This window comes from Apteryx mantelli, chromosome 1 (genome assembly GCF_036417845.1).
Source record: "Apteryx mantelli isolate bAptMan1 chromosome 1, bAptMan1.hap1, whole genome shotgun sequence".
Lineage (NCBI taxonomy): Eukaryota > Metazoa > Chordata > Aves > Apterygiformes > Apterygidae > Apteryx > Apteryx mantelli.
In genome coordinates, this window is record NC_089978.1 from 510531 (window position 1) to 531409 (window position 20879).

The 20879-nt window shown below is 52.6% G+C and overlaps 2 protein-coding genes across 2 annotated transcripts; one reads left to right on the forward strand and one right to left on the reverse strand.

The window, feature by feature from the left end:
- The first annotated feature begins 4579 nt into the window (after positions 1–4579).
- On the forward strand, positions 4580–5536 carry LOC136990979 (olfactory receptor 52Z1P-like). Its single transcript, XM_067289452.1, has one exon. The coding sequence runs from the start codon at positions 4580–4582 to the stop codon at positions 5534–5536; it is 957 nt and encodes a 318-aa protein (XP_067145553.1).
- Positions 5537–15633: 10097 nt separating this feature from the next.
- Positions 15634–16560, reverse strand: LOC136991054 (olfactory receptor 52Z1P-like; the record flags this gene model as incomplete). Its single annotated transcript, XM_067289540.1, has 1 exon — positions 15634–16560. A coding segment is annotated over exon 1 (927 nt), but the record flags the coding sequence as incomplete, so codon positions are not given.
- Between the last annotated feature and the right edge of the window lie 4319 nt (positions 16561–20879).

Consider the following 20879-nt stretch of genomic DNA (forward strand, 5'->3'; position numbering starts at 1 on the left):
AAGCCAGTGTCACCCCATGTCGCGGGACGACTGACTGTCTTGCAGTCCCAGACCGGGTGGGTTCGTGTGGCACGAGGGAGGGGAGGAGGGGGAGAGGAGATTTACTGCATGACTCCACAACTTGTTTCAAAGAGCAAAATTTACTACAGAAGCTGCAATGGTACAAAGCAAGAATTCTTGTTAACAGGAACTTAGCTCAACTACAATACTTATTTCTAATTACACTAAAAGTTGTGTTAACAGTAACCACTTAGTAAACAGAAAAGGATAGCTAATTTATACTAACTGTAAATACCCAAATGAATGAACTAGGCAAACCAATTCCGATTGGTCTTACCCACGCGTTGCCTCAGCGGCCAACGTACACTCAATCCCAGGGAAGTAACTGCAGGAGGGCGTCCCCGTCCCGAGGGGTTCCGCAAGTTGGCAGACCCGCTGTCACCCACAAACAGCCAAAGACGGCCTCCGGGGCCAACCTGTTTATACCGCTGAGGGGAAGGTGGAGGTGGAGTTGCTAGGCCAGTTACAATTCTCTTCACGCAGGCGCAGTCCCTGGCTCTTGGCTGCTGCAGGGTTCAACTCTCCTCCATCGTTGTTATGACCATCGCACCCACAGTCATGGGTTGGGGGGGGGGGGTGGTGGCTGAACACCCCCAATGGTAGGCTAGCTGCCTCGCGCACTCTTCAGCACTGAAGGGAGGAGTTTGAGTGACTGCGGACGACTGCTTTACTCTTGCAGTGGGGGTCCCAAGGAGGGATCCCATAGCTGGGCTAAGAAGGAGGTAATTCCAGTCCGCAATGGGGTCCCAGCCATGAAAGCAGGTGTTATCTCTCAAGGTCCTGATGAGGAGGAGACAGTCCTGACCATAGCAATTAACACTGCCCCAGGGGTCAGCACTGGGTCCAGTCTTGTTCAACTTCTTCATCAGTGACCTGGAGGAAGGGACAGAGTGCACCCTCAGCAAGTCTGCTGATGATACCAAACTGGGAGGAGTGGCTGATACCCCAGAGGACTGTGCTGCCATTCAGAGAGACGTGGAGAGGCTGGAGAGGTGGGCGGAGAGGAACCTGCTGAAGTTCAACAAAGGCAAGTGCAGGGTCCTGCACCTGGGCAGGAATAACCCCATGCAGCAGTAGAGGTTGGGGGTTGAGCTGCTGGAAAGCAGCTCTGCTGAGAAGGACCTGGGAGTGCTGGTGGACACCAAGTTGAGCATGAGGCAGCAATGTGGCCTTGTGGCCAAGAAGGCCAATGGTATGCTGGGGTGCATCAGGCAGAGTGTTGCCAGCAGGTCAAGGGAGGTGATCCTGCCCCTTTCCAAAGCCCTGCTGAGGCCACATCTGGAGTACTGTGTGCAGTTCTGGGCTCCCCAGTGCAAGACGGATGTGGCACTACTGGAGTGAGTCCAGCGAAGGGCTACAAAGATGATTAGGGGACTGGAGCATCTCTCTTATGAGGAAAGGCTGAGAGAGCTGGGCCTGTTTAGCTTGGAGAAGAGAAGGCTGAGAGGAGATCTTATCAATGTGTACAAGTGTCTTAAGGGAGGGTGTCAAGAGGATGGAGCCAGACTCTTTTCAGTGGTGCCGAGCGACAGGACGCGAAGCAATGGGCACATACTGAAACACAGACATTTCCATCTGAACATGAGGAAATACTTCTTCACTGTGAGGGTGACAGAGCACTGGAGCAGGTTGCCCAGAGAGGTTGTGGAGTCTCCTTCTCTGGAGATATTCAAAACCCATCTGGATGTGATCCTGTACAATGTGCTCTAGGTGACCCTGGTTGAGCAGGGGAGTTGGACTAGATGATCTGCAGAGGTCCCTTCCAACCTCAACCATTCTGTGATTCTGTGAAAGTGGTGCGCAAGGTGTGCAGAACCTTCTGTCCAGCTGCAGAGAAGTCTCTTTCTGTGCTTGTGTGAGACAGATGTTCTTCCTCAATTTCACTGGCATGACCAAAAGGCCATCCCGCGCTCCACATGCTGGTGCATCTTGCTGTCTTTGCTCACTGCTTTGGCTGTGGCAACCCTTGCCATGTCCACGTGTTGGTGGCCAAACCCCACTGCTAGCACCCGTCCTCCATGCTCATCCCCATCAGCCATGGGGAGATCCTGGAGCGGTGACTGGTTCTGCCATGTGGAAAATGGGGCTGAGCAGTAGCTGGGCTCTCCCCCAGGCAGGGAGCTCACGCTTCAGAAATGAGCAGGTGGGAGCTCACGCTTCAGAAATGAGCAGGTGGGAGCTCAACAGCCTCCAGAAAAGGGCTGAGGAAGTTTTAAGGAGGGAATGCCTGCTTATGCAACTTCTGGGTAGCTGTTGCCCTTTGTCTGCACCTGGCAAATGAGAAGGGCTTTCAGATTTACTGAGAGTCATGTACGTGTAATTCTATGTAATTCTTTGCCATTTTGGTAGGCCATGAGAATATTTGCTGTGGTTAATTCTCACACCCAGAGACCACATACACACCTTCTGCCTCTGCAGGGCTGGAGAGGAGCAATGTATGAAGGCAGAAGCAATGCAGGAGGCAAATCACACCTTTGTTGTGTGCCCCAGGTTCCCCTCTGCAGAAACAAATGAGAGACAGCAAGGCTAAAGGTGCTGCAGAGCTCCAGCATGAACTGTGAGATCCTCACGGGAGTTTCACTGCATACTGACGTGAATGTGTCCTGTCAGGCAGGGTTGCTGAGCATCGGACTAGCTCCGTGTGGGGGCACCTGCTTGGCGTGCCCTTTCAAACAAGCTTTATTCCTTTCTTCCAGAAACTGGACTGAAAGGTGTCCGTCAGAAAACTGCTGAGCCTCCAGGTGCAAGGGCAAGAGGCAGCTGGGGGAACAGAAGAGTCTTTTCTCCACTCAATGTGTGCATGCATCAGTGAGAGCTGCAGCAGCTACAGTGAAGCTCTCGATGGTGCTGAGGCCACAGGTGAGAAGATCTGCTTCCCCATCAGGAAAGTCTTTCAATACTTGAGACTCTCACAGCTGAACTCTGCCGAGTATATGTGATAAGAACATGACGCTAGTTAGGACTGACTAGTGGTAATGCATCCTTGGAGGTGCACACTGTTAACTGAGGCGTGTTGACAGGCACTACAGCGATGCTGCACAATAGCAGGTGGCGTGCGACTTGTAAGAAGTTCCTAGGGTTTGCACATCCACTTTGATTCGGACTCCTGCAGGATGGGCTGTGTCAGGCGTCTGTGTGACGGCTGGGCAAGGCCCAGGTATTCACTCCAAGGCAGACAGCTATAGCTGCTGTTGGGAAAGCAATCATAAGTGTTGTGTCTTTTCTTCCACGCTTTGCCTGGCTCACTACATTCTGCAAGCTGCTGCTTGATGCTGCCTTTCATCTGCATGGGAAGGAGTTACCATTCCAAAATTATCATTTATACTTTCTGCTAGCTTTCTCCTCTTCACACTCCCTCCTGCTCACCTGGGCAGATGGATTTGCTTCCTGCGCCTCTACTGCTCATTTTCAGACTTACATTTCATCACCTGCATCTGGACGCCTCAGAGCAGACCAGAGAGCTGCAGCTCCCTGTTGGCCCTAAGCATCCTTCTGGGACTTGCAGCAAGAGAGCATAAATACGCTGAGGTCTGAGACAGCAGCACTGCAAATGCTCCACCAAGATCACTGCCTGCAGCTCCTCCTCGCTGCTTAAGGCCAGACCTGGTGAGTCACCGTGTGCAGTCCTCAGTGCTGGGGCTGCTTTTTGTTGCTGTGTCACGGCGATCTTGGAGCCGTCTTCTGCAAAAGGCAAGGGCTGCGAAGCTGCAAGGCAATGGGGCACTGCTGCTCTGTGTAGCAGAGTAAGGGATGAGCGTTTGGGTGTGATGGGGGAGGCAGATGTGGCAGCAGGGTGGAGAGCTCACGGAGCGTGGTCATCACAGCCAGGGCTGTGCTGCAGAAGCCCGTTGTGCAGCTCCCAGCTCGGCAGCCCAGCCTTGCCCTCGCGAGCGGCAGGAGCTGCTGTGTTTCACCAGCATGGCTCGAATGGGGGAACGACCTCTGCTCCGTGGGCGCGGGGTGGCCTGCACCCAGAAGCAGCCTCTGCCTAGGGCTGAATGTAAATCGCCCCTTTCAATTTGTGTTTGCTGCCTTGACCTTCTTTTGCTGCACTGGTGAGTGTCCACCTTGCTAGCTGGGCTTTCTCTGAATTTCCTCCTGCTTTTCCTCTTGCCTAATCCAAGTGGATGTTGCTGTGTCTCTTCCCTTCCCAGAGCACTGGGCTTCACATGGAGCCCAGCAGCGTCTGCTGTTACCTCGGCCTTAGGTTTTTGTTTTTCTCCCCACAAACCAGTGACTAGTTCAGCAGCTTTCAGCTTCCTCATGCCTCCTCAAAATGCGGACCGAGGGGCAGAAAAGTTGCCATGCGATCTCAGTGCAGGGTGCAGCTCTGCACACTCTCTCCTCATGTTTTGCAGCGTGACGGAGTTTCTGGTATGAATGCTAAAACTTGCATTGACTTCAGCGGAGACAGGATTTCCCCAGCTGGCAATGCTGCTGAGCTCTGCTGGCATTTATGCTTTCTCTTGTGCTGTCCTTTATTTTTCAGGTGTTTCTAAGTAGAAGACCAAAGACCCCTATGGCAGACGTCAATCACACAGCCTTCCGGCCAGGAACATTCCTCCTTGTTGGCATCCCAGGCCTGGAGAAGTTTCACCTCTGGATTTCTCTCCCCTTCTTCTCCATGTATATTTTTGCCCTTCTAGGCAACTTAGTCTTGCTATTTACCATAGTGAGAGAACAAAGCCTCCACAAGCCTATGTACCTTTTCCTTTCTGCATTAACTGTAGCAGACTTGCTCTTATCTACCACTACAGTGCCCAGGATGTTAGCTATTTTCTGGTTCAGAGTGAGGGACATTTCTTTTGGTGCATGCCTTGCTCAGATGTTTCTCGTTCACTTTATTTTTGTTGCAGAGTCAGGAATTCTGGTGGCCATGGCCTTTGATCGGTATGTTGCTATCTGCAACCCCCTGAGATATGTGACTTTATTGACCCACTCAGTCATATGGAGAATAGAGCTGGCAGCTGTTGTCAGAAGCCTCTGTCTCGTCTTTACGGCTCTTTTTCTGCTTCTAAGGCTGTCTTACTGCAGAAACCGCGTTATCCCTCATTCGTACTGTGAGCACATGGGTGTAGCCAGACTGGCCTGCACAAGCATAAAAGTCAATGCTGTGTATGGTTTAACAGGTGCCCTGCTGTCGTTGGGGATAGATGTAGTGCTCATTGCTGTGTCTTATGGACTGATTCTCAGGGCTGTCTTCCAGCTGCCCTCCGCAGGTGCCCGTCGCAAGGCTATGAGCACCTGCGGCTCCCACCTCTGCATCATCCTCCTGTTCTACACGCTGGCATTCTTTTCCTTTTTCACGCACCGCTTTGGTGGCCATAGCATCCCCCGCCACGTCCACATCCTGCTGGCCTGTCTCTACGTAGTGGTTCCCCCCATGCTAAATCCCGTCATTTACGGAGTGAACAACAAGCAGATTCGTGAGACAGTAATGTCCATGTTGCCTGGGATGGGAAGCCGGAGAAACTGAGTTCTTCAATTAGGCTGCTCTTTCTGTGGCAGTAGTCAAATGAATGGCTGGATAGTTTTGGACCATCTGTGCCCCACTAAGACACTGGTACCTGGAACCACTGCTTGCCTGAAATTGCCGGGGCTTGGAAAGCTGCTGCCTGGGCAGTCTTGGCAGCACAGTGCACATCTCCAGAGCACGCTGTCCTCCTCTTCAGGGAAAGTGAGTTAGAGGTGGGAATTGCAGCTGATCCAGATGGACTTGGCCAAAAGCAGCCATGCTAGACAGGGCCTGAGCTTACAGTGAGAGATGTGCCCAGGGTTCCCAGTTCAGAGCGTGGACGTGACAGCCAGCAGCACTGTGGAGAGGAGAAGCAGTTAGAAGGACACCAGAACACGACCTCCTCATTGCTGAGGGATGTTTTTGACACCCAGAATTAGTTTGCGCAATGACAGTGGAATAGAGGCTGCTACAAAGAACTGTGGCAAGAATATTTTTCCCTACGGAATGGATTCACAACTCGGTATTGCCAGAGATCCTAATAAAGAACAAGGACAATCATTCTGTCCAGAGTTTGTGCAGTCAATGTGCCCTAGTCAGAGACTTCAGCTGCTGGTATCGTCGGGGCTGGTAAATTGTTGTTGCTTTTAAAGGTGTCGCTGCCTGTAGGCTTTTATTAAACAGCAGCTTTGCTGAGGGGTAGCTGATCAGTGATGCTGCTGCTGTTAATGGCAAGGACTTCCTATCTCGGGACAGGTATTTTGTCATTCTTGTCTTAAACGCTCTGTATTTATTGGTCAGGAAAGACATTTGTATTCTAAGGAACTGAAGCCTATTCTTGATTTAATGCACCATAAAGCAGCATAGGTGATTGCTGTCGCCACCCCTTGTTTTCGTGCAGGCTCTAGCGTGCTGCCGCGCCGGTGGCACAAGGGCCCGTGTGCCGGTTACAGGGGTGGTGCCTTCCCGGGGTGCTGCATTGCCCACCAACATTTTCACTCTCCCTGCTGTTGTCAGCCGTGGGGCTCGGGTAGCGCAAGCTGGTGGGGCCAGTCAGCGGTGCCAGAGCTGCTCCTTGCAAATGCCTGATTTTTGTGTGCACTTAGAGCTGAGCAGCTGTACTGCAGTTCCCCCTTTCATGCGTTTTGTGCAGGGCAGGGCACATTCACTGCTCCAGCCAGGCTTTGGGGTTTATGCGGCTTTGCACCTAGCTGCTTTCAGCACGCGACCTTCTAGCTTGGGCTTCTGCTTCAGCAAATCGCCTGGGAGCATTTCATCATCGTGGACACCGTGCCACCCTGCTCTAGACACAGCCCTGTTTTTTGGCTGAGTCCTCCTTGTGTCTCTGGCAGTGGAGCTGTGCTGCCATGCAATGAGTCAGGATCAGCAAATGGCTTCTTTCTGATGCCTGTCTTCCTCATTCCTGCATTTTGTACACGCACAGCCACCTGTGCTGGGCTGTCTGAGCCTCATGAGCCCTTTGTTCTTGCTTTTGCTTTGGTAAAAGACATATTTTGTTCTATGCATGGGTGATGCGTTAGGAGCCTTTCCGAGCGCTGCTCTAAAATAACTCCCTGGCCATTTTTACCCTCCTTGTCTGGCACGGTATTAGAGGAGTGTTCTTCACTGTGAACATAACGTGCAGCCCTTGATGATCCTGGAGCTGCATTTCACGCTCGTCCATGTTTTTGTCCCCATCCAGTGACTACAGGGGAAAGGGCTGTGCATCAAGGCAACTCTTAGAAGTGTGTACTGTGCCCTCATGCCATGAAGTGACACAAACTCTCACTTTTTCTTATGAGGTAACAGCAATCATGTGTGTCCTCGGTGTTTGTTGGGATTACCTCCCCTGCTCCTTCGCTTGGTTGCTCCTTGGATGCAAGTGGGGAGCTGGGCACATCAGTGCCCTAAGCCACGTTTTTCCACCCAAAACTCCTTCCCTGCTTTCACCCAAGCAGGGAGGCGAGGAAGGCTGCCATGCAGGGCCATGCCAGCCTCAGGCTGCCCTGCACAGCCAGGGAAACTGAGACATGGGGCTGCACAGTGCTGCTTTGCAAATGCCACTGAAGCCTTGGCTGTAGCCGCAGGTCAGGCAGGCCTTGGGCAGACAGCTGGGAAGAGCCAGTGCAGCAGCTGGCTGGGCTGGCTGGGGCTAAGGCGGCAGCCCTGACCACTTCTCCTCCCCCAGACACTGGCAGGGGATCAAGGTGTCTGTGCCCGCTTGCTGGGAGCACAGAGCTGGAGCAGCCCCCAGAGTGTTGTGCTGTGCCGAGCTCTGCTGTGCCGTGCAATGCTGGGCTGTGCGAGGAGCAGGACCTCTTGGGGCTGTGCAGGGCTGGGGACGCTGTGCAGGGCTGGGGATGCTGTACTGAGCCAGGGGAAGGATGCCACCACCGTGACCTCAGCTGTGCTGGGGAGGAGGTGATGATGAGCACCAGCAAGCGCTCTCCAACTCCAGAGGAACAGGGCACATGGAAAGGTGTGACGCTGTGCTCCTTTTCCCCCCTGTGATGTGCTCTCTCCCTGTAGCGAATGATTGCACGGACTCAAGACATGGTGCATCTTGAGACATTTATTGTTTGTTTCTGAGCATATTTCAAAAGTTAGCTGCTTCAGTGGTTTCACAGATACACTTTGCTAAGCCAGTCATGCAGATTATGTCACAGGTAGCCAATCATTACACCGATCACACATGCAGCGATCATGTCTTGTACCTTGCTCCTTGTTTAGAAAAGCTGTCTTGCTTTTAACTTTGGTTCCCACTGGCTTCTGCTAGTTTATCTGTACTTTCTCAGGATGTATCATTCCCAGCTGCACCGGTGTCCTTGGGTATGTTTGTCTGAGGCTCCTGTTGCTTGCTACTTGCAACTTTCCACCAGTTTAACCCTGTCATGACCCTCCACATCTCCCCCTCAACCTGACCTCCCTGTAAACAGCACGTATGCAGGGGCTACTTGAGCATGGGCCAACTAAGGCCCGTCTAGCATGCAAATAGGACTATGAGTCAATCATCTCCCCCACACACACACACATAAATAGGGGGCAGCCCAGAGCCCATTCAGCTCTCCTGCACAGCAGCGGGCTGCTCTGCAGAACCTCCTCTGGAGCAGGGACGCCTCTCAAGGTCACTCCTCCAGGTTGAGAGATTCCTTACCCGCAACAGATCCTCAGTAAGTGATTAATAGCATGCTGAAATTTTGTGAATTTCGCAAAACTTTGCTGACATATCTCTGATTAATTGTGCACATAATTCCTTAGACATAAACTGTTGACCAAGTCTGAGACTAGGATCGGATCCAGCCGCACCTAGGCTCCTCTCCAAAGGAGTTTAGAAAGCAAGGGGTCCAGTCTGAACCTCGTGACTCAACGGGAGGGTCTGTGTTGCGCATGCATCTCATCTTGTCCTTCATGCAGTAAATCACTTGCCATTCAAACCTCATTAAATCATTCTTATTTACGACTGAACTTTGTTAAGTCGCTCTGTTACCGCAATAAACACAGTGCTGCTTCCCTCTTACGAGTGAAGTGCATCACTCCTTCGTGACAAATTGGTGTAGTCGGCATGTTGGCAAGTGGTATCACCGATTCTTTACGGAGGCATGGAGTGCATCCGAGTCCCAGCTTCTCCGAGGAGTGGGCTTGTGAAAACTGGCATAATCGGGAAGCTGTTGAAGAACACTTAAAAGCGACTAGGGACCACAGAAAGGACGGAAAAGGGAAAGGAGTTATCTGCAGAATGCTAGGTACCTGTTTAGGAGCTGCATATCAAGAAAGGGAGAATAGAAATAGGAAGGAAGAGGACTTAGAGAAGGAAATAGAAGGCAGGACGGCAATTGATTTGTTACTGTCCTCGCAAATTGAACAGCTGCAGAAACACTTACAGGAGGAAAAAGAGAAAGGGCAAGACTTATGGAGAAAAGCAGCAGCCCTAGGCCTTCCCAGAGCCGCGATTCAAGGCCAGCTTACTGGCGTTGTCTTGAGTCTAACTGAGGTAGTCCAGAAATGAGATAACGGTAAAGGGAGGGAGCATCTTTCGACCCCTCCGGTGCCAGTTCCCAGGAAGGGAGACAACGCCTTCCTCCCCCTTAGGGGGGAATCGCAGGGCATGAAGCCAAAAAACGAGTAACGCCCGGGAGGCGATTGGGCCTGCCTGTCTGGCAAGTGGAGGCTTATCAGTAGATAAGTGATAATGGCCCACTTATTTGGATTCCAGTTGATCCTCAAGGACAACTGGGAAAGCTTTTGATAGATACGGGAGCACAAATTTTGATACCGGTGTTGTGTGCCAAACTGCCAAGGGTCAGTTTATGGCTCCCGGGCGAGAAGCGCGTGTCGACTGCTGGCTTTGCAATTAAAGATCATCACGACAATATTTTAGGTTTTGATGTTTGTGGCGGAACGCAACTACCCCCCTCCACATCTCGGGCCCAAAGCAGGGCAGAGCGCAACTACCTCCCCCCCGTCTCAGGCCCAAAGTGTGGTGGAGCACAACTATCCCCCCACACACAAACACCTTATCTCAGGCCCCAGCTGACCGCAAATAACTGACAGCGTCCAGGGCTGACCAGGAGGAACTAGCTGATACTGGTTGCAACTGGAGAGGCCAGAAATGGGCATGAGGTCAGCAAAAAGGTATATTTTCCCCAACACAGTATGGGATCACCAAAACGGTATATCTCCACACCAAATATTGTAGGACCGTGAGCGCAGCGAAGAGAGGCAGGGAACAGAAGCAGCAGTTTGCGCGGCAGTGTTTGGGCTCTGACGAGAACTTGAGGACCTTCTTGGAAGTTGTGGGCTTTCTGAGGACCCCCGAGGAACTAGAAGGTGATTGCTGCAAACAGGAAAGGGGAAGTTAGGCAAGGACAACTGCAGGAGGCCATGACTTCTCCTGGGAGAAGCTCTAGCTAGGTGTAGCTGCTGCTAACGAGCTCTGTTGGTTGCCCCTGACCAGAGGGAGTTGGGGCCTTTGATCCAGGTGGCCCTTGATTAGGGCAGGTCAAGCAGCCTTGAGTCAGTGCTAGGGAGAGGCCTATATAAGAGCCAGGCCCAGAGCTCAGCTCCCAGAGGCAGTGAACAGCTGCAGCAGTTTGTGCAGAAGGGTGCAAGGAGGCACCTTCCTTCCTGCTCCCTGGGGTGTATGCTTCCTCAAGTGTGGTCATGACACGCTGCAGAGCACATTCCCCAGCAGCCGTTGGAGTTGCTGCGTTGGCTGTGTCAGAGGCTGGGACCCAGACAGACCCTCTGACAGCAGATGCAGCTCTGCAGGTCTCAGGCTGCAGGGAGTGCTTGGGGCCTCTCTGGGAGGCCTGGGCTGGCAGTCAGCTCTCCTGCAGGAGGTGTGCTGCTGTTGATGAGTTGTGTTGTCAAGTAAGGGAGTTATGGGAGGAAGACAGGAGGCTGCGTAGCATCCGAGAGGATGAACAAGAGCTAGACAGGGTATTCTCAGAGACTGTACAGCTCCAGGAGTCCCAAGCCCCCACAGCAGTGGAGTTGCCGGAGGGCTCTGTGCCATGTGAAATGGTACATCATAGCACTGTAGAAGGTGTCTGGAAGCTGGTCGCTGCTTGTAGGAGGAGGAAGGCTCCTCCTCCTCCTCCTGAGGACTTGCAATTGAGGAAGAGGTTTAGTGCCCTCCAGGATGAGGAGGAGATGGGCATGGCTGCAAGGGAAGCAACTGGCACAACAGACCCTGTGCCTTGCGGGAACACTCGGAAGAAGCGACGGATGATTGTTGTGGGGGACTCCCTGCTGCAGGGGATGGAGGCACCTATCTGCCGACCTGACCTCTTGTCTAGAGAGGTTTGTGGCCTGCCAGGGGCTCGTGTGGGAGATGTCATGGAAAGACTGCCAGGGCTTGTCCACTCATCAGACTATTCCCCTCTGCTGCTCTTCCATGTGGGCACCAATGACACCAAGGGCAAACTGGAGACCATCAAAGAGGATTTCGGAGCTCTGGGGATGGTGGTCAAGGGTCTGGGAGGCCAGGTCATCTTCTGCTCAATCCTGCTGGTGAGGGGGATGGCTGAGAGGAGGAGGAGACGGAGTTTCCAAGTTAACGACTGCCTGCGCCGCTGCTGTTGGCAACAGGGTTTTGGTTTCTATGAACATGGGACCCTGTTTGAAGATGGACAACTGCTGGGGAGAGATGGGATCCGCCTCACTAAGCGGGGCACGCGTGTCTTTGCCAAGAGGTTGGCCAAGCTGGTAAGGAAAGCTTTAAACTAGGAAAGATGGGGGAAGAGGAGAGTTATAGTGACAGGGTAGTTGGCAAAACACGGCTCAAGTCGGGATGCCTCCAGCAGGTGCATGCAGCCAGGGAAGTGTGTGTGGGATGTGGCTATGGAGGATCCTCTTGCATCCCTCCTGGGAAACCTGCATGCTCGATCACCTCTCTGAAATGCCTGTACACCAATGCACGCAGCACGGGGAATAAACAGGAAGAACTAGGAATCTGTGTGCGGTTGCAGGGCCATGATCTCATTGCAGTTACAGAGACCTGGTGGGATAGCTCACATGACTGGAGTGCTGTCATGGATGGCTACGTGCTTTTTAGGAAAGACAGGCCAGGAAGGTGGGGTGGTGGAGGAATTGCTCTCTGTGTGAGAGAGCAACTGGAATGTATGGAGCTGTGCCTAGGGGTGGATGAAGAGCGAGTGGAGAGCTTGTGGGTAAGGATTCAAGGGCAGGCTAGCATGGGTGACCGTGTTGTGGGTGTTTACTACAGGCCAGCTGATCGGGAAGAGGAAGTCGCTGAGGCCTTCTCCAGACAACTGGAAGTAGCCTCACGATCCCAGGCCCTGGTTCTCATGGGGGACTTGAAGCACCCTGATATCTGCTGGAGAGACAGCACAGCTAGGCTCAGAGAGTCCCGGAGGTTCCTGCAGAGCATTGGTGACAACTTCTTGACACAGGTGTTGGAGGAGCCAAGGAGGAGAGGTGTGCTGCTGGACCTCGTAGTAACAAACAAAGAAGGAGTGGTTGGAGATGTGAAGGTCGGGGGCAGCCTTGGCTGCAGTGACCATGAGATGGTGGAGTTCAGGATGCTGCGAGGAGGAGGCAGGGCACTAAGTGGGATGGCAACCCTGGAGTTCAGGAGAGCAAACTTTGGCGTCTTCAGGGACCTTCTTGGAGGAATCCCAAGGGTTAGGGACCTAGATGGAAGGGGGGTCCAAGACAGCTGGTTAATATTCAAGCATCACTTCCTCCAAGCTCAAGAGCGGTGCATCCCTATGAGTAGTAAGTCAAGCAAAGGAGGTAGGAGAGCTGCATGGATGAGCAAGGAGCTCCTGGCAAAACTCAACCAGAAGAAGGAAGTATACAGAATGTGGAAAAGGGGACAGGCCACTTGGGAGGAATATAGGAACGTTGTCAGAGTGTGCAGGGATACGACGAAGAAGGCTAAGACCCATCTGGAATGCACTGTGGCAAGGGATGTCAAGGACAAAAAGAAGGGCTTCTTCAAATACGAGAGGCCAGTCAGCCTCACCTCCATCCCTGCAAAGGTGATGCAGCAGCTCATCGTGGAGGCCATCTGCAAGCATGTGGAGGACAAGAAGGTGATCAGGAGTAGTCAGCAAGGCATCACCAAGGGGAAATCATGCTGAACCAAGCTGATAGCCTTCTGGGTTGGAATGGCTGGCTGGGTAGATGAGGGGAGAGCAGTGGATGTTGTCTACCTTGACTGCAGCAAGGCTTTCGACACTGTCTCCCATAACATCCCCACAGACAAGCTCAGAAAGTGTGGGCTAGATGAGTGGAGAGTGAGGTGGCTTGAGAAGTGGCTGAATGGCAGAGCTCCGAGGGTTGTGCTCGGTGGTGCAGAGTCTAGTTGGAGGCCTGTAGCTAGCAGTATCCCCCAGGGGTCAGCACTGGGTCCAGTCTTGTTCAACTTCTTCATCAATGACCTGGAGGAAGGGACAGAGTGCACCCTCAGCAAGTTTGCTGGTGGTACCAAAGTGGGAGGAGTGGCTGATACCCCAGAGGGCTGTGCTGCCATTCAGAGAGACATGGAGAGGCTGGAGAGGTGGGTGGAGAGGAACCTGCTGAAGTTCAACAAAGGCAAGTGCAGGGTCCTGCACCTGGGCAGGAATAACCCCTTGCAGCAGTAGAGGTTGGGGGTTGACCTGCTGGAAAGCAGCTCTGTGGAGAAGGCCCTGGGAGTGCTGGTGGACACCAAGTTGACCATGCAGCAGCAATGTGCCCTTGTGGCCAAGAAGGCCAATGGTATGCTGGGGTGCCTCAGGAAGAGTGTTGCCAGCAGGTCGAGGGATGTGATCCTGCCCCTCTCCTCAGCCCTGCTGAGGCCACATCTGGAGTACTGCATCCAGTTCTGGGCTCTCCAGTCCAAGAGGGATGTGGCACTACTGGAACAAGTCCAACAAAAGGCTACGAAGATGATTAGGGGCCTGGAGCATCTCTCTTATGAGGAAAGGCTGAGAGAGCTGGGCCTGTTTAGCCTGGAGAAGAGAAGGCTGAGAGGGGATCTTATCAACGTGTACAAGTATCTGAAGGGAGGGTGTCGAGAGGATGGGACCAGACTCTTTTCAGTGGTGCCGACCAACAGGACACGAGGCAACGGGCACAAACTGAAACTCAGGAAGTTTCATGTGAACATGAGAAAAAACTTCTTCACTGTGAGGGTGACAGAGCACTGGAGCAGGTTGCCCAGAGAGGTTGTGGAGTCTCCTTCCCTGGAGATTTTCAAAACCTGCCTGGACGTGATCCTGTGCAACGTGCTCTAGGTGACCCTGCTTGACCAGGGGTGTTGTTCTAGATGATCTGCAGAGGTCCCTTCCAACCTCAACCATTCTGTGGTTCTGTGAAAGGGGGAACTGCAGTACAGCTGCTGAGCTCTAAGTGTGCACGAAAATAAAGCGTTTGCAAGGAGCAGCCCCGGCACTGCCGACTGGCCCCCGCCAGCTTGTGCTACCCAGGCCCCACGGCTGACAACAGCAGGGAGAGTGAAAATGTTGGTGGGCAATGCAGCACCCCGGGAAGGCACCGCCCCTGTAACCAGCACACGGGCCCTTGTGCCACCGGTGCGGCAGCGCGCTAGAGCCTGCACGAAGAAAAGGGGTGGCGACAGCAATCACCTATGCTGCTTTATGGTGCATTAAATCAAGAATAGGCTTCAGTTCCTTAGAATACAAATGTCTTTCCCGACCAAAAAATACAGAGGGTTTAAGAGAAGAATGACAAAATAACTGTCCCAAGATGGGATGTCCTTGCCATTAACAGCAGCAGCATCACTGATCAGCTACCCCTCAGCAAAGCTGCTGTTTAATAAAAGCCTACAGGCAGCGACACCTTTAAAGGCAACAACAATTTACCAGCCCCGATGATACCAGCAGCTGAAGTCTCTGACCAGGGCACATTGACTACACAAACTCTGGACAGAATGATTGTCCTTGTTCTTTATTAGGATCTCTGGCAATACCGAGTTGTGAGTCCATTCCATCGGGAAAAATATTCTTGCCACAGTTCTTTGTAGCAGCCTCTATTCCACTGTCATTGCACAAACTAATTCTAGGGTGGCAAAAACATCCCTCAGCAGTGAGGAGGTCGTGTTCTGGTGTCCTTCTAACTGCTTCTCCTCTACACAGTGCTGCTGGCTGTCACGTCCACGCTCTGAACTGGGAACCCTGGGCGCATCGTTCACTGTAAGTTCAGGCCCCAGTCTAGCGTGGCTGCTTTTTGCCAAGTCCGTCTGGATCAGCTGTAGTTCCCACCTCTAACTCGCTTTCCCTGCAGTTGGAGACAGCGTGCTCTGGAGATGTGCACTGTGCTGCCAAGACTGCCCAGGCAGCAGCTTTCCAAGCCCAGGCAACATCCCAGCGCTACTGATGGCAAGCAGAGCACACCTGCAGCGGGCAGTGCTTCCAGGCACAAGTGTCTTGCCAGAGCGTAGATGGTCCAACACTTCCCTGGGTAAAAGCAGGTCACAGGCCTGGAGACATGGAGACCCTCAGAAATGATGCACCCGAGCTTTGCCTCCAAACCCTTTTGCAGGAGCAGTGTCTCTCTCTGCCTTGAACAAATGCACAAGCTCTGAGCAAGGCAAAGAAACACCAGCCCCAATAAACAACTCAGTTTCTCCGGCTTCCCATCCAAGACAACATGGACATTACTGTCTCACGAATCTGCTTGTTGTTCACTCCATAAATGATGGGATTTAGCATGGGGGGAACCACTACGTAGAGACAGGCCAGCAGGATGTGGACATGGCGGGGGATGCTGTGGCCACCAAAGCGGTGCGTGAGAAAGGAGAAGAATGCCGGCGTGTAGAACAGGAAGATGATGCAGAGGTGGGAGCCGCAGGTGCTCATAGCCTTGCGACGGGCACCTGCGGAGGGCAGCTGGAAGACAGCCCTGAGAATCAGTCCGTAAGACACAGCAATGAACACTACATCTATCCCCGCCGACAGCAGGGCAACGGTTAAACCATACACAGCATTGACTTTTATGCTTGTGCAGGCCAGCCTGGCTACACCCATGTGCTCGCAGTACGAATGAGGGATAACACGGTTTCTGCAGTAAGACAGCCTTAGAAGCAGAAAAACACATGGGAGGACAATGCAGAAGCTTCTGACAACAGCTGCCAGCTCTATTCTCCATATGACTGAGTGGGTCAATAAAGTCACATATCTCAGGGGGTTGCAGATGGCAACATACCGATCAAAGGCCATGGCCACCAGAATTGCTGACTCTGCAACAGAAATAAAATGAATGAGAAACATCTGAGCAATGCATGCACCAAAAGAAATGTCCCCCACTCTGAACCAGAAAATAGCTAACATCCTGGGCACTGTAGTGGTAGATAAGAGCAAGTCTGCTACAGTTAATGCAGAAAGGAAAAGGTACATAGGCTTGTGGAGGCTTTGTTCTCTCACTATGGTAAATAGCAAGACTAAGTTGCCTAGAAGGGCAAAAATATACATGGAGAAGAAGGGGAGAGAAATCCAGAGGTGAAACTTCTCCAGGCCTGGGATGCCAACAAGGAGGAATGTTCCTGGCCGGAAGGCTGTGTGATTGACGTCTGCCATAGGGGTCTTTGGTCTTCTACTTAGAAACACCTGAAAAATAAAGGACAGCACAAGAGAAAGCATAAATGCCAGCAGAGCTCAGCAGCATTGCCAGCTGGGGAAATCCGGCGTCCAGTGAAGTCAATGCAAGTTTTAGCATTCATACCAGAAACTGCATCACGCTACAAAACATGAGGAGAGAGTGTGCAGAGCTGCACCCTGCACTGAGATCGCATGGCAACTTTTCTGCCCCTCGGTCCGCATTTTGAGGAGGCATGAGGAAGCTGAAAGCTGCTGAACTAGTCACTGGTTTGTGGGGAGAAAAACAAAAACCTAAGGCCGAGGTAACAGCAGACGCTGCTGGGCTCCATGTGAAGCCCAGTGCTCTGGGAAGGGAAGAGACGCAGCAACATCCACTTGGATTAGGCAAGAGGAAAAGTGGGAGGAAATTCAGAGAAAGCCCAGCTAGCAAGGTGGACACTCACCAGTGCAGCAAAAGAAGGTCAAGGCAGCAAACACAAATTGAAAGGGGCGATTTACATTCAGCCCTAGGCAGAGGCTGCTTCTGGGTGCAGGCCACCCCGCGCCCACGGAGCAGAGGTCGTTCCCCCGTTCGAGCCAGGCTGGCGAAAAACGGCAGCTCCTGCCGCTCGCGAGGGCAAGGCTGGGCTGCCGAGCTGGGAGCTGCACAACGGGCTTCTGCAGCACAGCCCTGGCTGTGATGACCATGCAGCAGTGCCCCATTGCCTTGTGGCTTCGCAGCCCTCGCCTTTTGCAGAAGATGGCTCAGAGATCGCCGTGACACAGCAACAAAAAGCAGCCCCAGCGCTGAGGACTGCACACGGTGACTCACCAGGTCTGGCCTTAAGCGGCGAGGAGGAGCTGCAGGCAGTGATCTTGGTGGAGCATTTGCAGTGCTGCTGTCTCAGACCTCAGCGTATTTATGCTCTCTTGCTGCAAGTCCCAGAAGGATGCTTAGGGCCAACAGGGAGCTGCAGCTCTCTGGTCTGCTCTGAGGCGTCCAGATGCAGGTGATGAAATGTAAGTCTGAAAATGAGCAGTAGAGGCGCAGGAAGCAAATCCATCTGCCCAGGTGAGCAGGAGGGAGTGTGAAGAGGAGAAAGCTAGCAGAAAGTATAAATGATAATTTTGGAATGGTAACTCCTTCCCATGCAGATGAAAGGCAGCATCAAGCAGCAGCTTGCAGAATGTAGTGAGCCAGGCAAAGCGTGGAAGAAAAGACACAACACTTATGATTGCTTTCCCAACAGCAGCTATAGCTGTCTGCCTTGGAGTGAATACCTGGGCCTTGCCCAGCCGTCACACAGACGCCTGACACAGCCCATCCTGCAGGAGTCCGAATCAAAGTGGATGTGCAAACCCTAGGAACTTCTTACAAGTCGCACGCCACCTGCTATTGTGCAGCATCGCTGTAGTGCCTGTCAACACGCCTCAGTTAACAGCGTGCACCTCCAAGGATGCATTACCACTAGTCAATTCTAACTAGCGTCACGTTCTTATCACATATACTCGGCAGAGTTCAGCTGTGAGAGTCTCAACTATTGAAAGACTTTCCTGATGGGGAAGCAGATCTTCTCACCTGTGGCCTCAGCACCATCGAGAGCTTCACTGTAGCTGGTGCAGCTCTCATTGATGCATGCACACATTGAGTGGAGGAAAGACTCTTCTGTTCCCCCAGCTGCCTCTTGCCCTTGCACCTGGAGGCTCAGCAGTTTTCTGACGGACACCTTTCAGTCCAGTTTCTGGAAGAAAGGAATAAAGCTTGTTTGAAAGGGCACGCCAAGCAGGTGCCCCCCACACAGAGCTAGTCCGATGCTCAGCAACCCTGCCTGACAGGACACTGCTCCTTGCCACCCGGACAGCAGCATGGACATCTCGAGGGCCTTGGTGCTGCTCTGGACACACTGCTGTTGGCAGGCGTTCACACAGAGCCCAGAGCCTGCCAAACTGGCCTCTCCTTGCTCCATGCTCACTGTGCCTGCTGAGAGACACTTTTCCTCCTGGTTATGCAAAGTGTGCAGCTATCGCTCTTCCTTCTAATGCCTGCTGCATCAATACTGTCACTTCAAAATGCATCACATCTTACTGTAGGGATTCACATCAGTATGCAGTGAAACTCCTGTGAGGATCTCACAGTTCATGCTGGAGCTCTGCAGCACCTTTAGCGTTGCTGTCTATCACTTGGTTTTGCAGAGGGGAAACTGGGGCACACAACAAAGGTGTGATTTGCCTCCTGTGTTGCTTCTGCCTTTGTATATTGCTCCTCTCCAGCCCTGCAGAGGCAGAAGGTGTGTACGTGGGTGTCTGGGCGTGAGAGAGGGTGAACCCCAAGCACACAGAAGACACTTTTGGCATGAAGTCTGCATCCAGCTGTGCTGAGGGGCTGTAGAAATGTCTCTTTACTAACAACCACAGTGAGATGAGGATGCCTATGAGAAAATCCATAGAGAAAGTGTCATGGCCTGCCGCCAGCATGTGAAATGCCACCTCAGGTTGTGCAGAATTAACTACAGCAAATATTTTCATAGCATACCAAAATGGAAAAGTTTTACATAAAATTCCACGTACGCGACTCACAGTAAATCTGAAAGCCCTTCTCATTTGCCAGGTGCAGACAAAGGGCAACAGCTACCCAGAAGTTGCATAAGCAGGCATTCCCTCCTTAAAACTTCCTCAGCCCTTTTCTGGAGGCTGTTGAGCTCCCACCCGCTCATTTCTGAAGCGTGAGCTCCCTGCCTGGGGGAGAGCCCAGCTGCTGCTCAGCCCCATTTTCCACATGGCAGAACCAGTCACTGCTCCAGGATCTCCCCATGGCTGATGGGGATGAGCATGGAGGACGGGTGTCAGCAGTGGGGTTTGGCCACCAAGACTTGGACATGGCAAGGGTTGCAACAGCCAAAGCAGTGAGCACAGAAAGAGACTTCTCTGGAGCTGGACAGAAGGTTCTGCACACCTTGCGCACCACTTTCACAAAATCACAGAATGGTTGAGGTTGGAAGGGACCTCTGGACATCATCTAGTCCAACCCCCCTGCTCAAGCAGGGTTACCTAGAGCACGTTGCACAGGATCATGTCCAGGCGGGTTTTGAATATCTCCAGAGAAGGAGACTCCACAGCCTCTCTGGGCAACCTGCTCCGGTGCTCTGTCACCCTCACAGTGAAGAAGTTTTTCCTCATGTTCAGATGGAAATTCCTGTTTTCGAAAAGCCTTGCTGCAGTCAAGGTAGACAACATCCACTGCGCTCCCCTCATCTACCCAGCCAGCCATTCCAACCCAGAAGGCTATCAGCTTGGTTCAGCATGATTTTCCTTTGGTGATTCTATGCTGACTACTCCTGATCACCACCTTGTCCTCCACATACTTAGAGATGGCCTCCACGATGAGCTGCTGCATCACCTTTGCAGGGATGGAGGTGAGGCTGACTGGCCTCTAGTTTCCCAGGTCCTCCTTCTTGCCCTTTTGGAAGACTGTGGCATGGGGGGATGATCCCAGCTCCCCCCCCCCCCATACACATTTGGTGCCAGTTACAAGTAGCCTGGATTCCTGTGTTTTACACTCCAAAAGGGAGGATATCAACACTTTGAGATAAGGCCTGCTTGGGCCCCTGGACCTTGAGAAACAAAAGCGTCCTCTCACTGCTGGGGCAGTGTTAATTGCTGTGGTCAGGACTGTCTCCTCCTCATCAGGACCCTGAGAGATAACACCTGCTTTCATGGCCGGGACCCCACTGCGGACTGGAATTACCTCCTTCTTAGCCCAGCTATGGGATCCCTCCTTGGGACCCCCACTGCAAGAGTAAAGCAGTCGTCCGCAGTCACTCAAACTCCTCCCTTCAGTGCTGAAGAGTGCGCGAGGCAGCTAGCCTACCATTGGGGGTGTTCGGCCACCACCCCCCCCAACCCATGACTGTGGGTGCGATGGTCATAACAACGATGGAGGAGAGTTGAACCCTGCAGCAGCCAAGAGCCAGGGACTGCGCCTGCGTGAAGAGAATTGTAACTGGCCTAGCAACTCCACCTCCACCTTCCCCTCAGCGGTATAAACAGGTTGGCCCCGGAGGCCGTCTTTGGCTGTTTGTGGGTGACAGCGGGTCTGCCAACTTGCGGAACCCCTCGGGACGGGGACGCCCTCCTGCAGTTACTTCCCTGGGATTGAGTGTACGTTGGCCGCTGAGGCAACGCGTGGGTAAGACCAATCGGAATTGGTTTGCCTAGTTCATTCATTTGGGTATTTACAGTTAGTATAAATTAGCTATCCTTTTCTGTTTACTAAGTGGTTACTGTTAACACAACTTTTAGTGTAATTAGAAATAAGTATT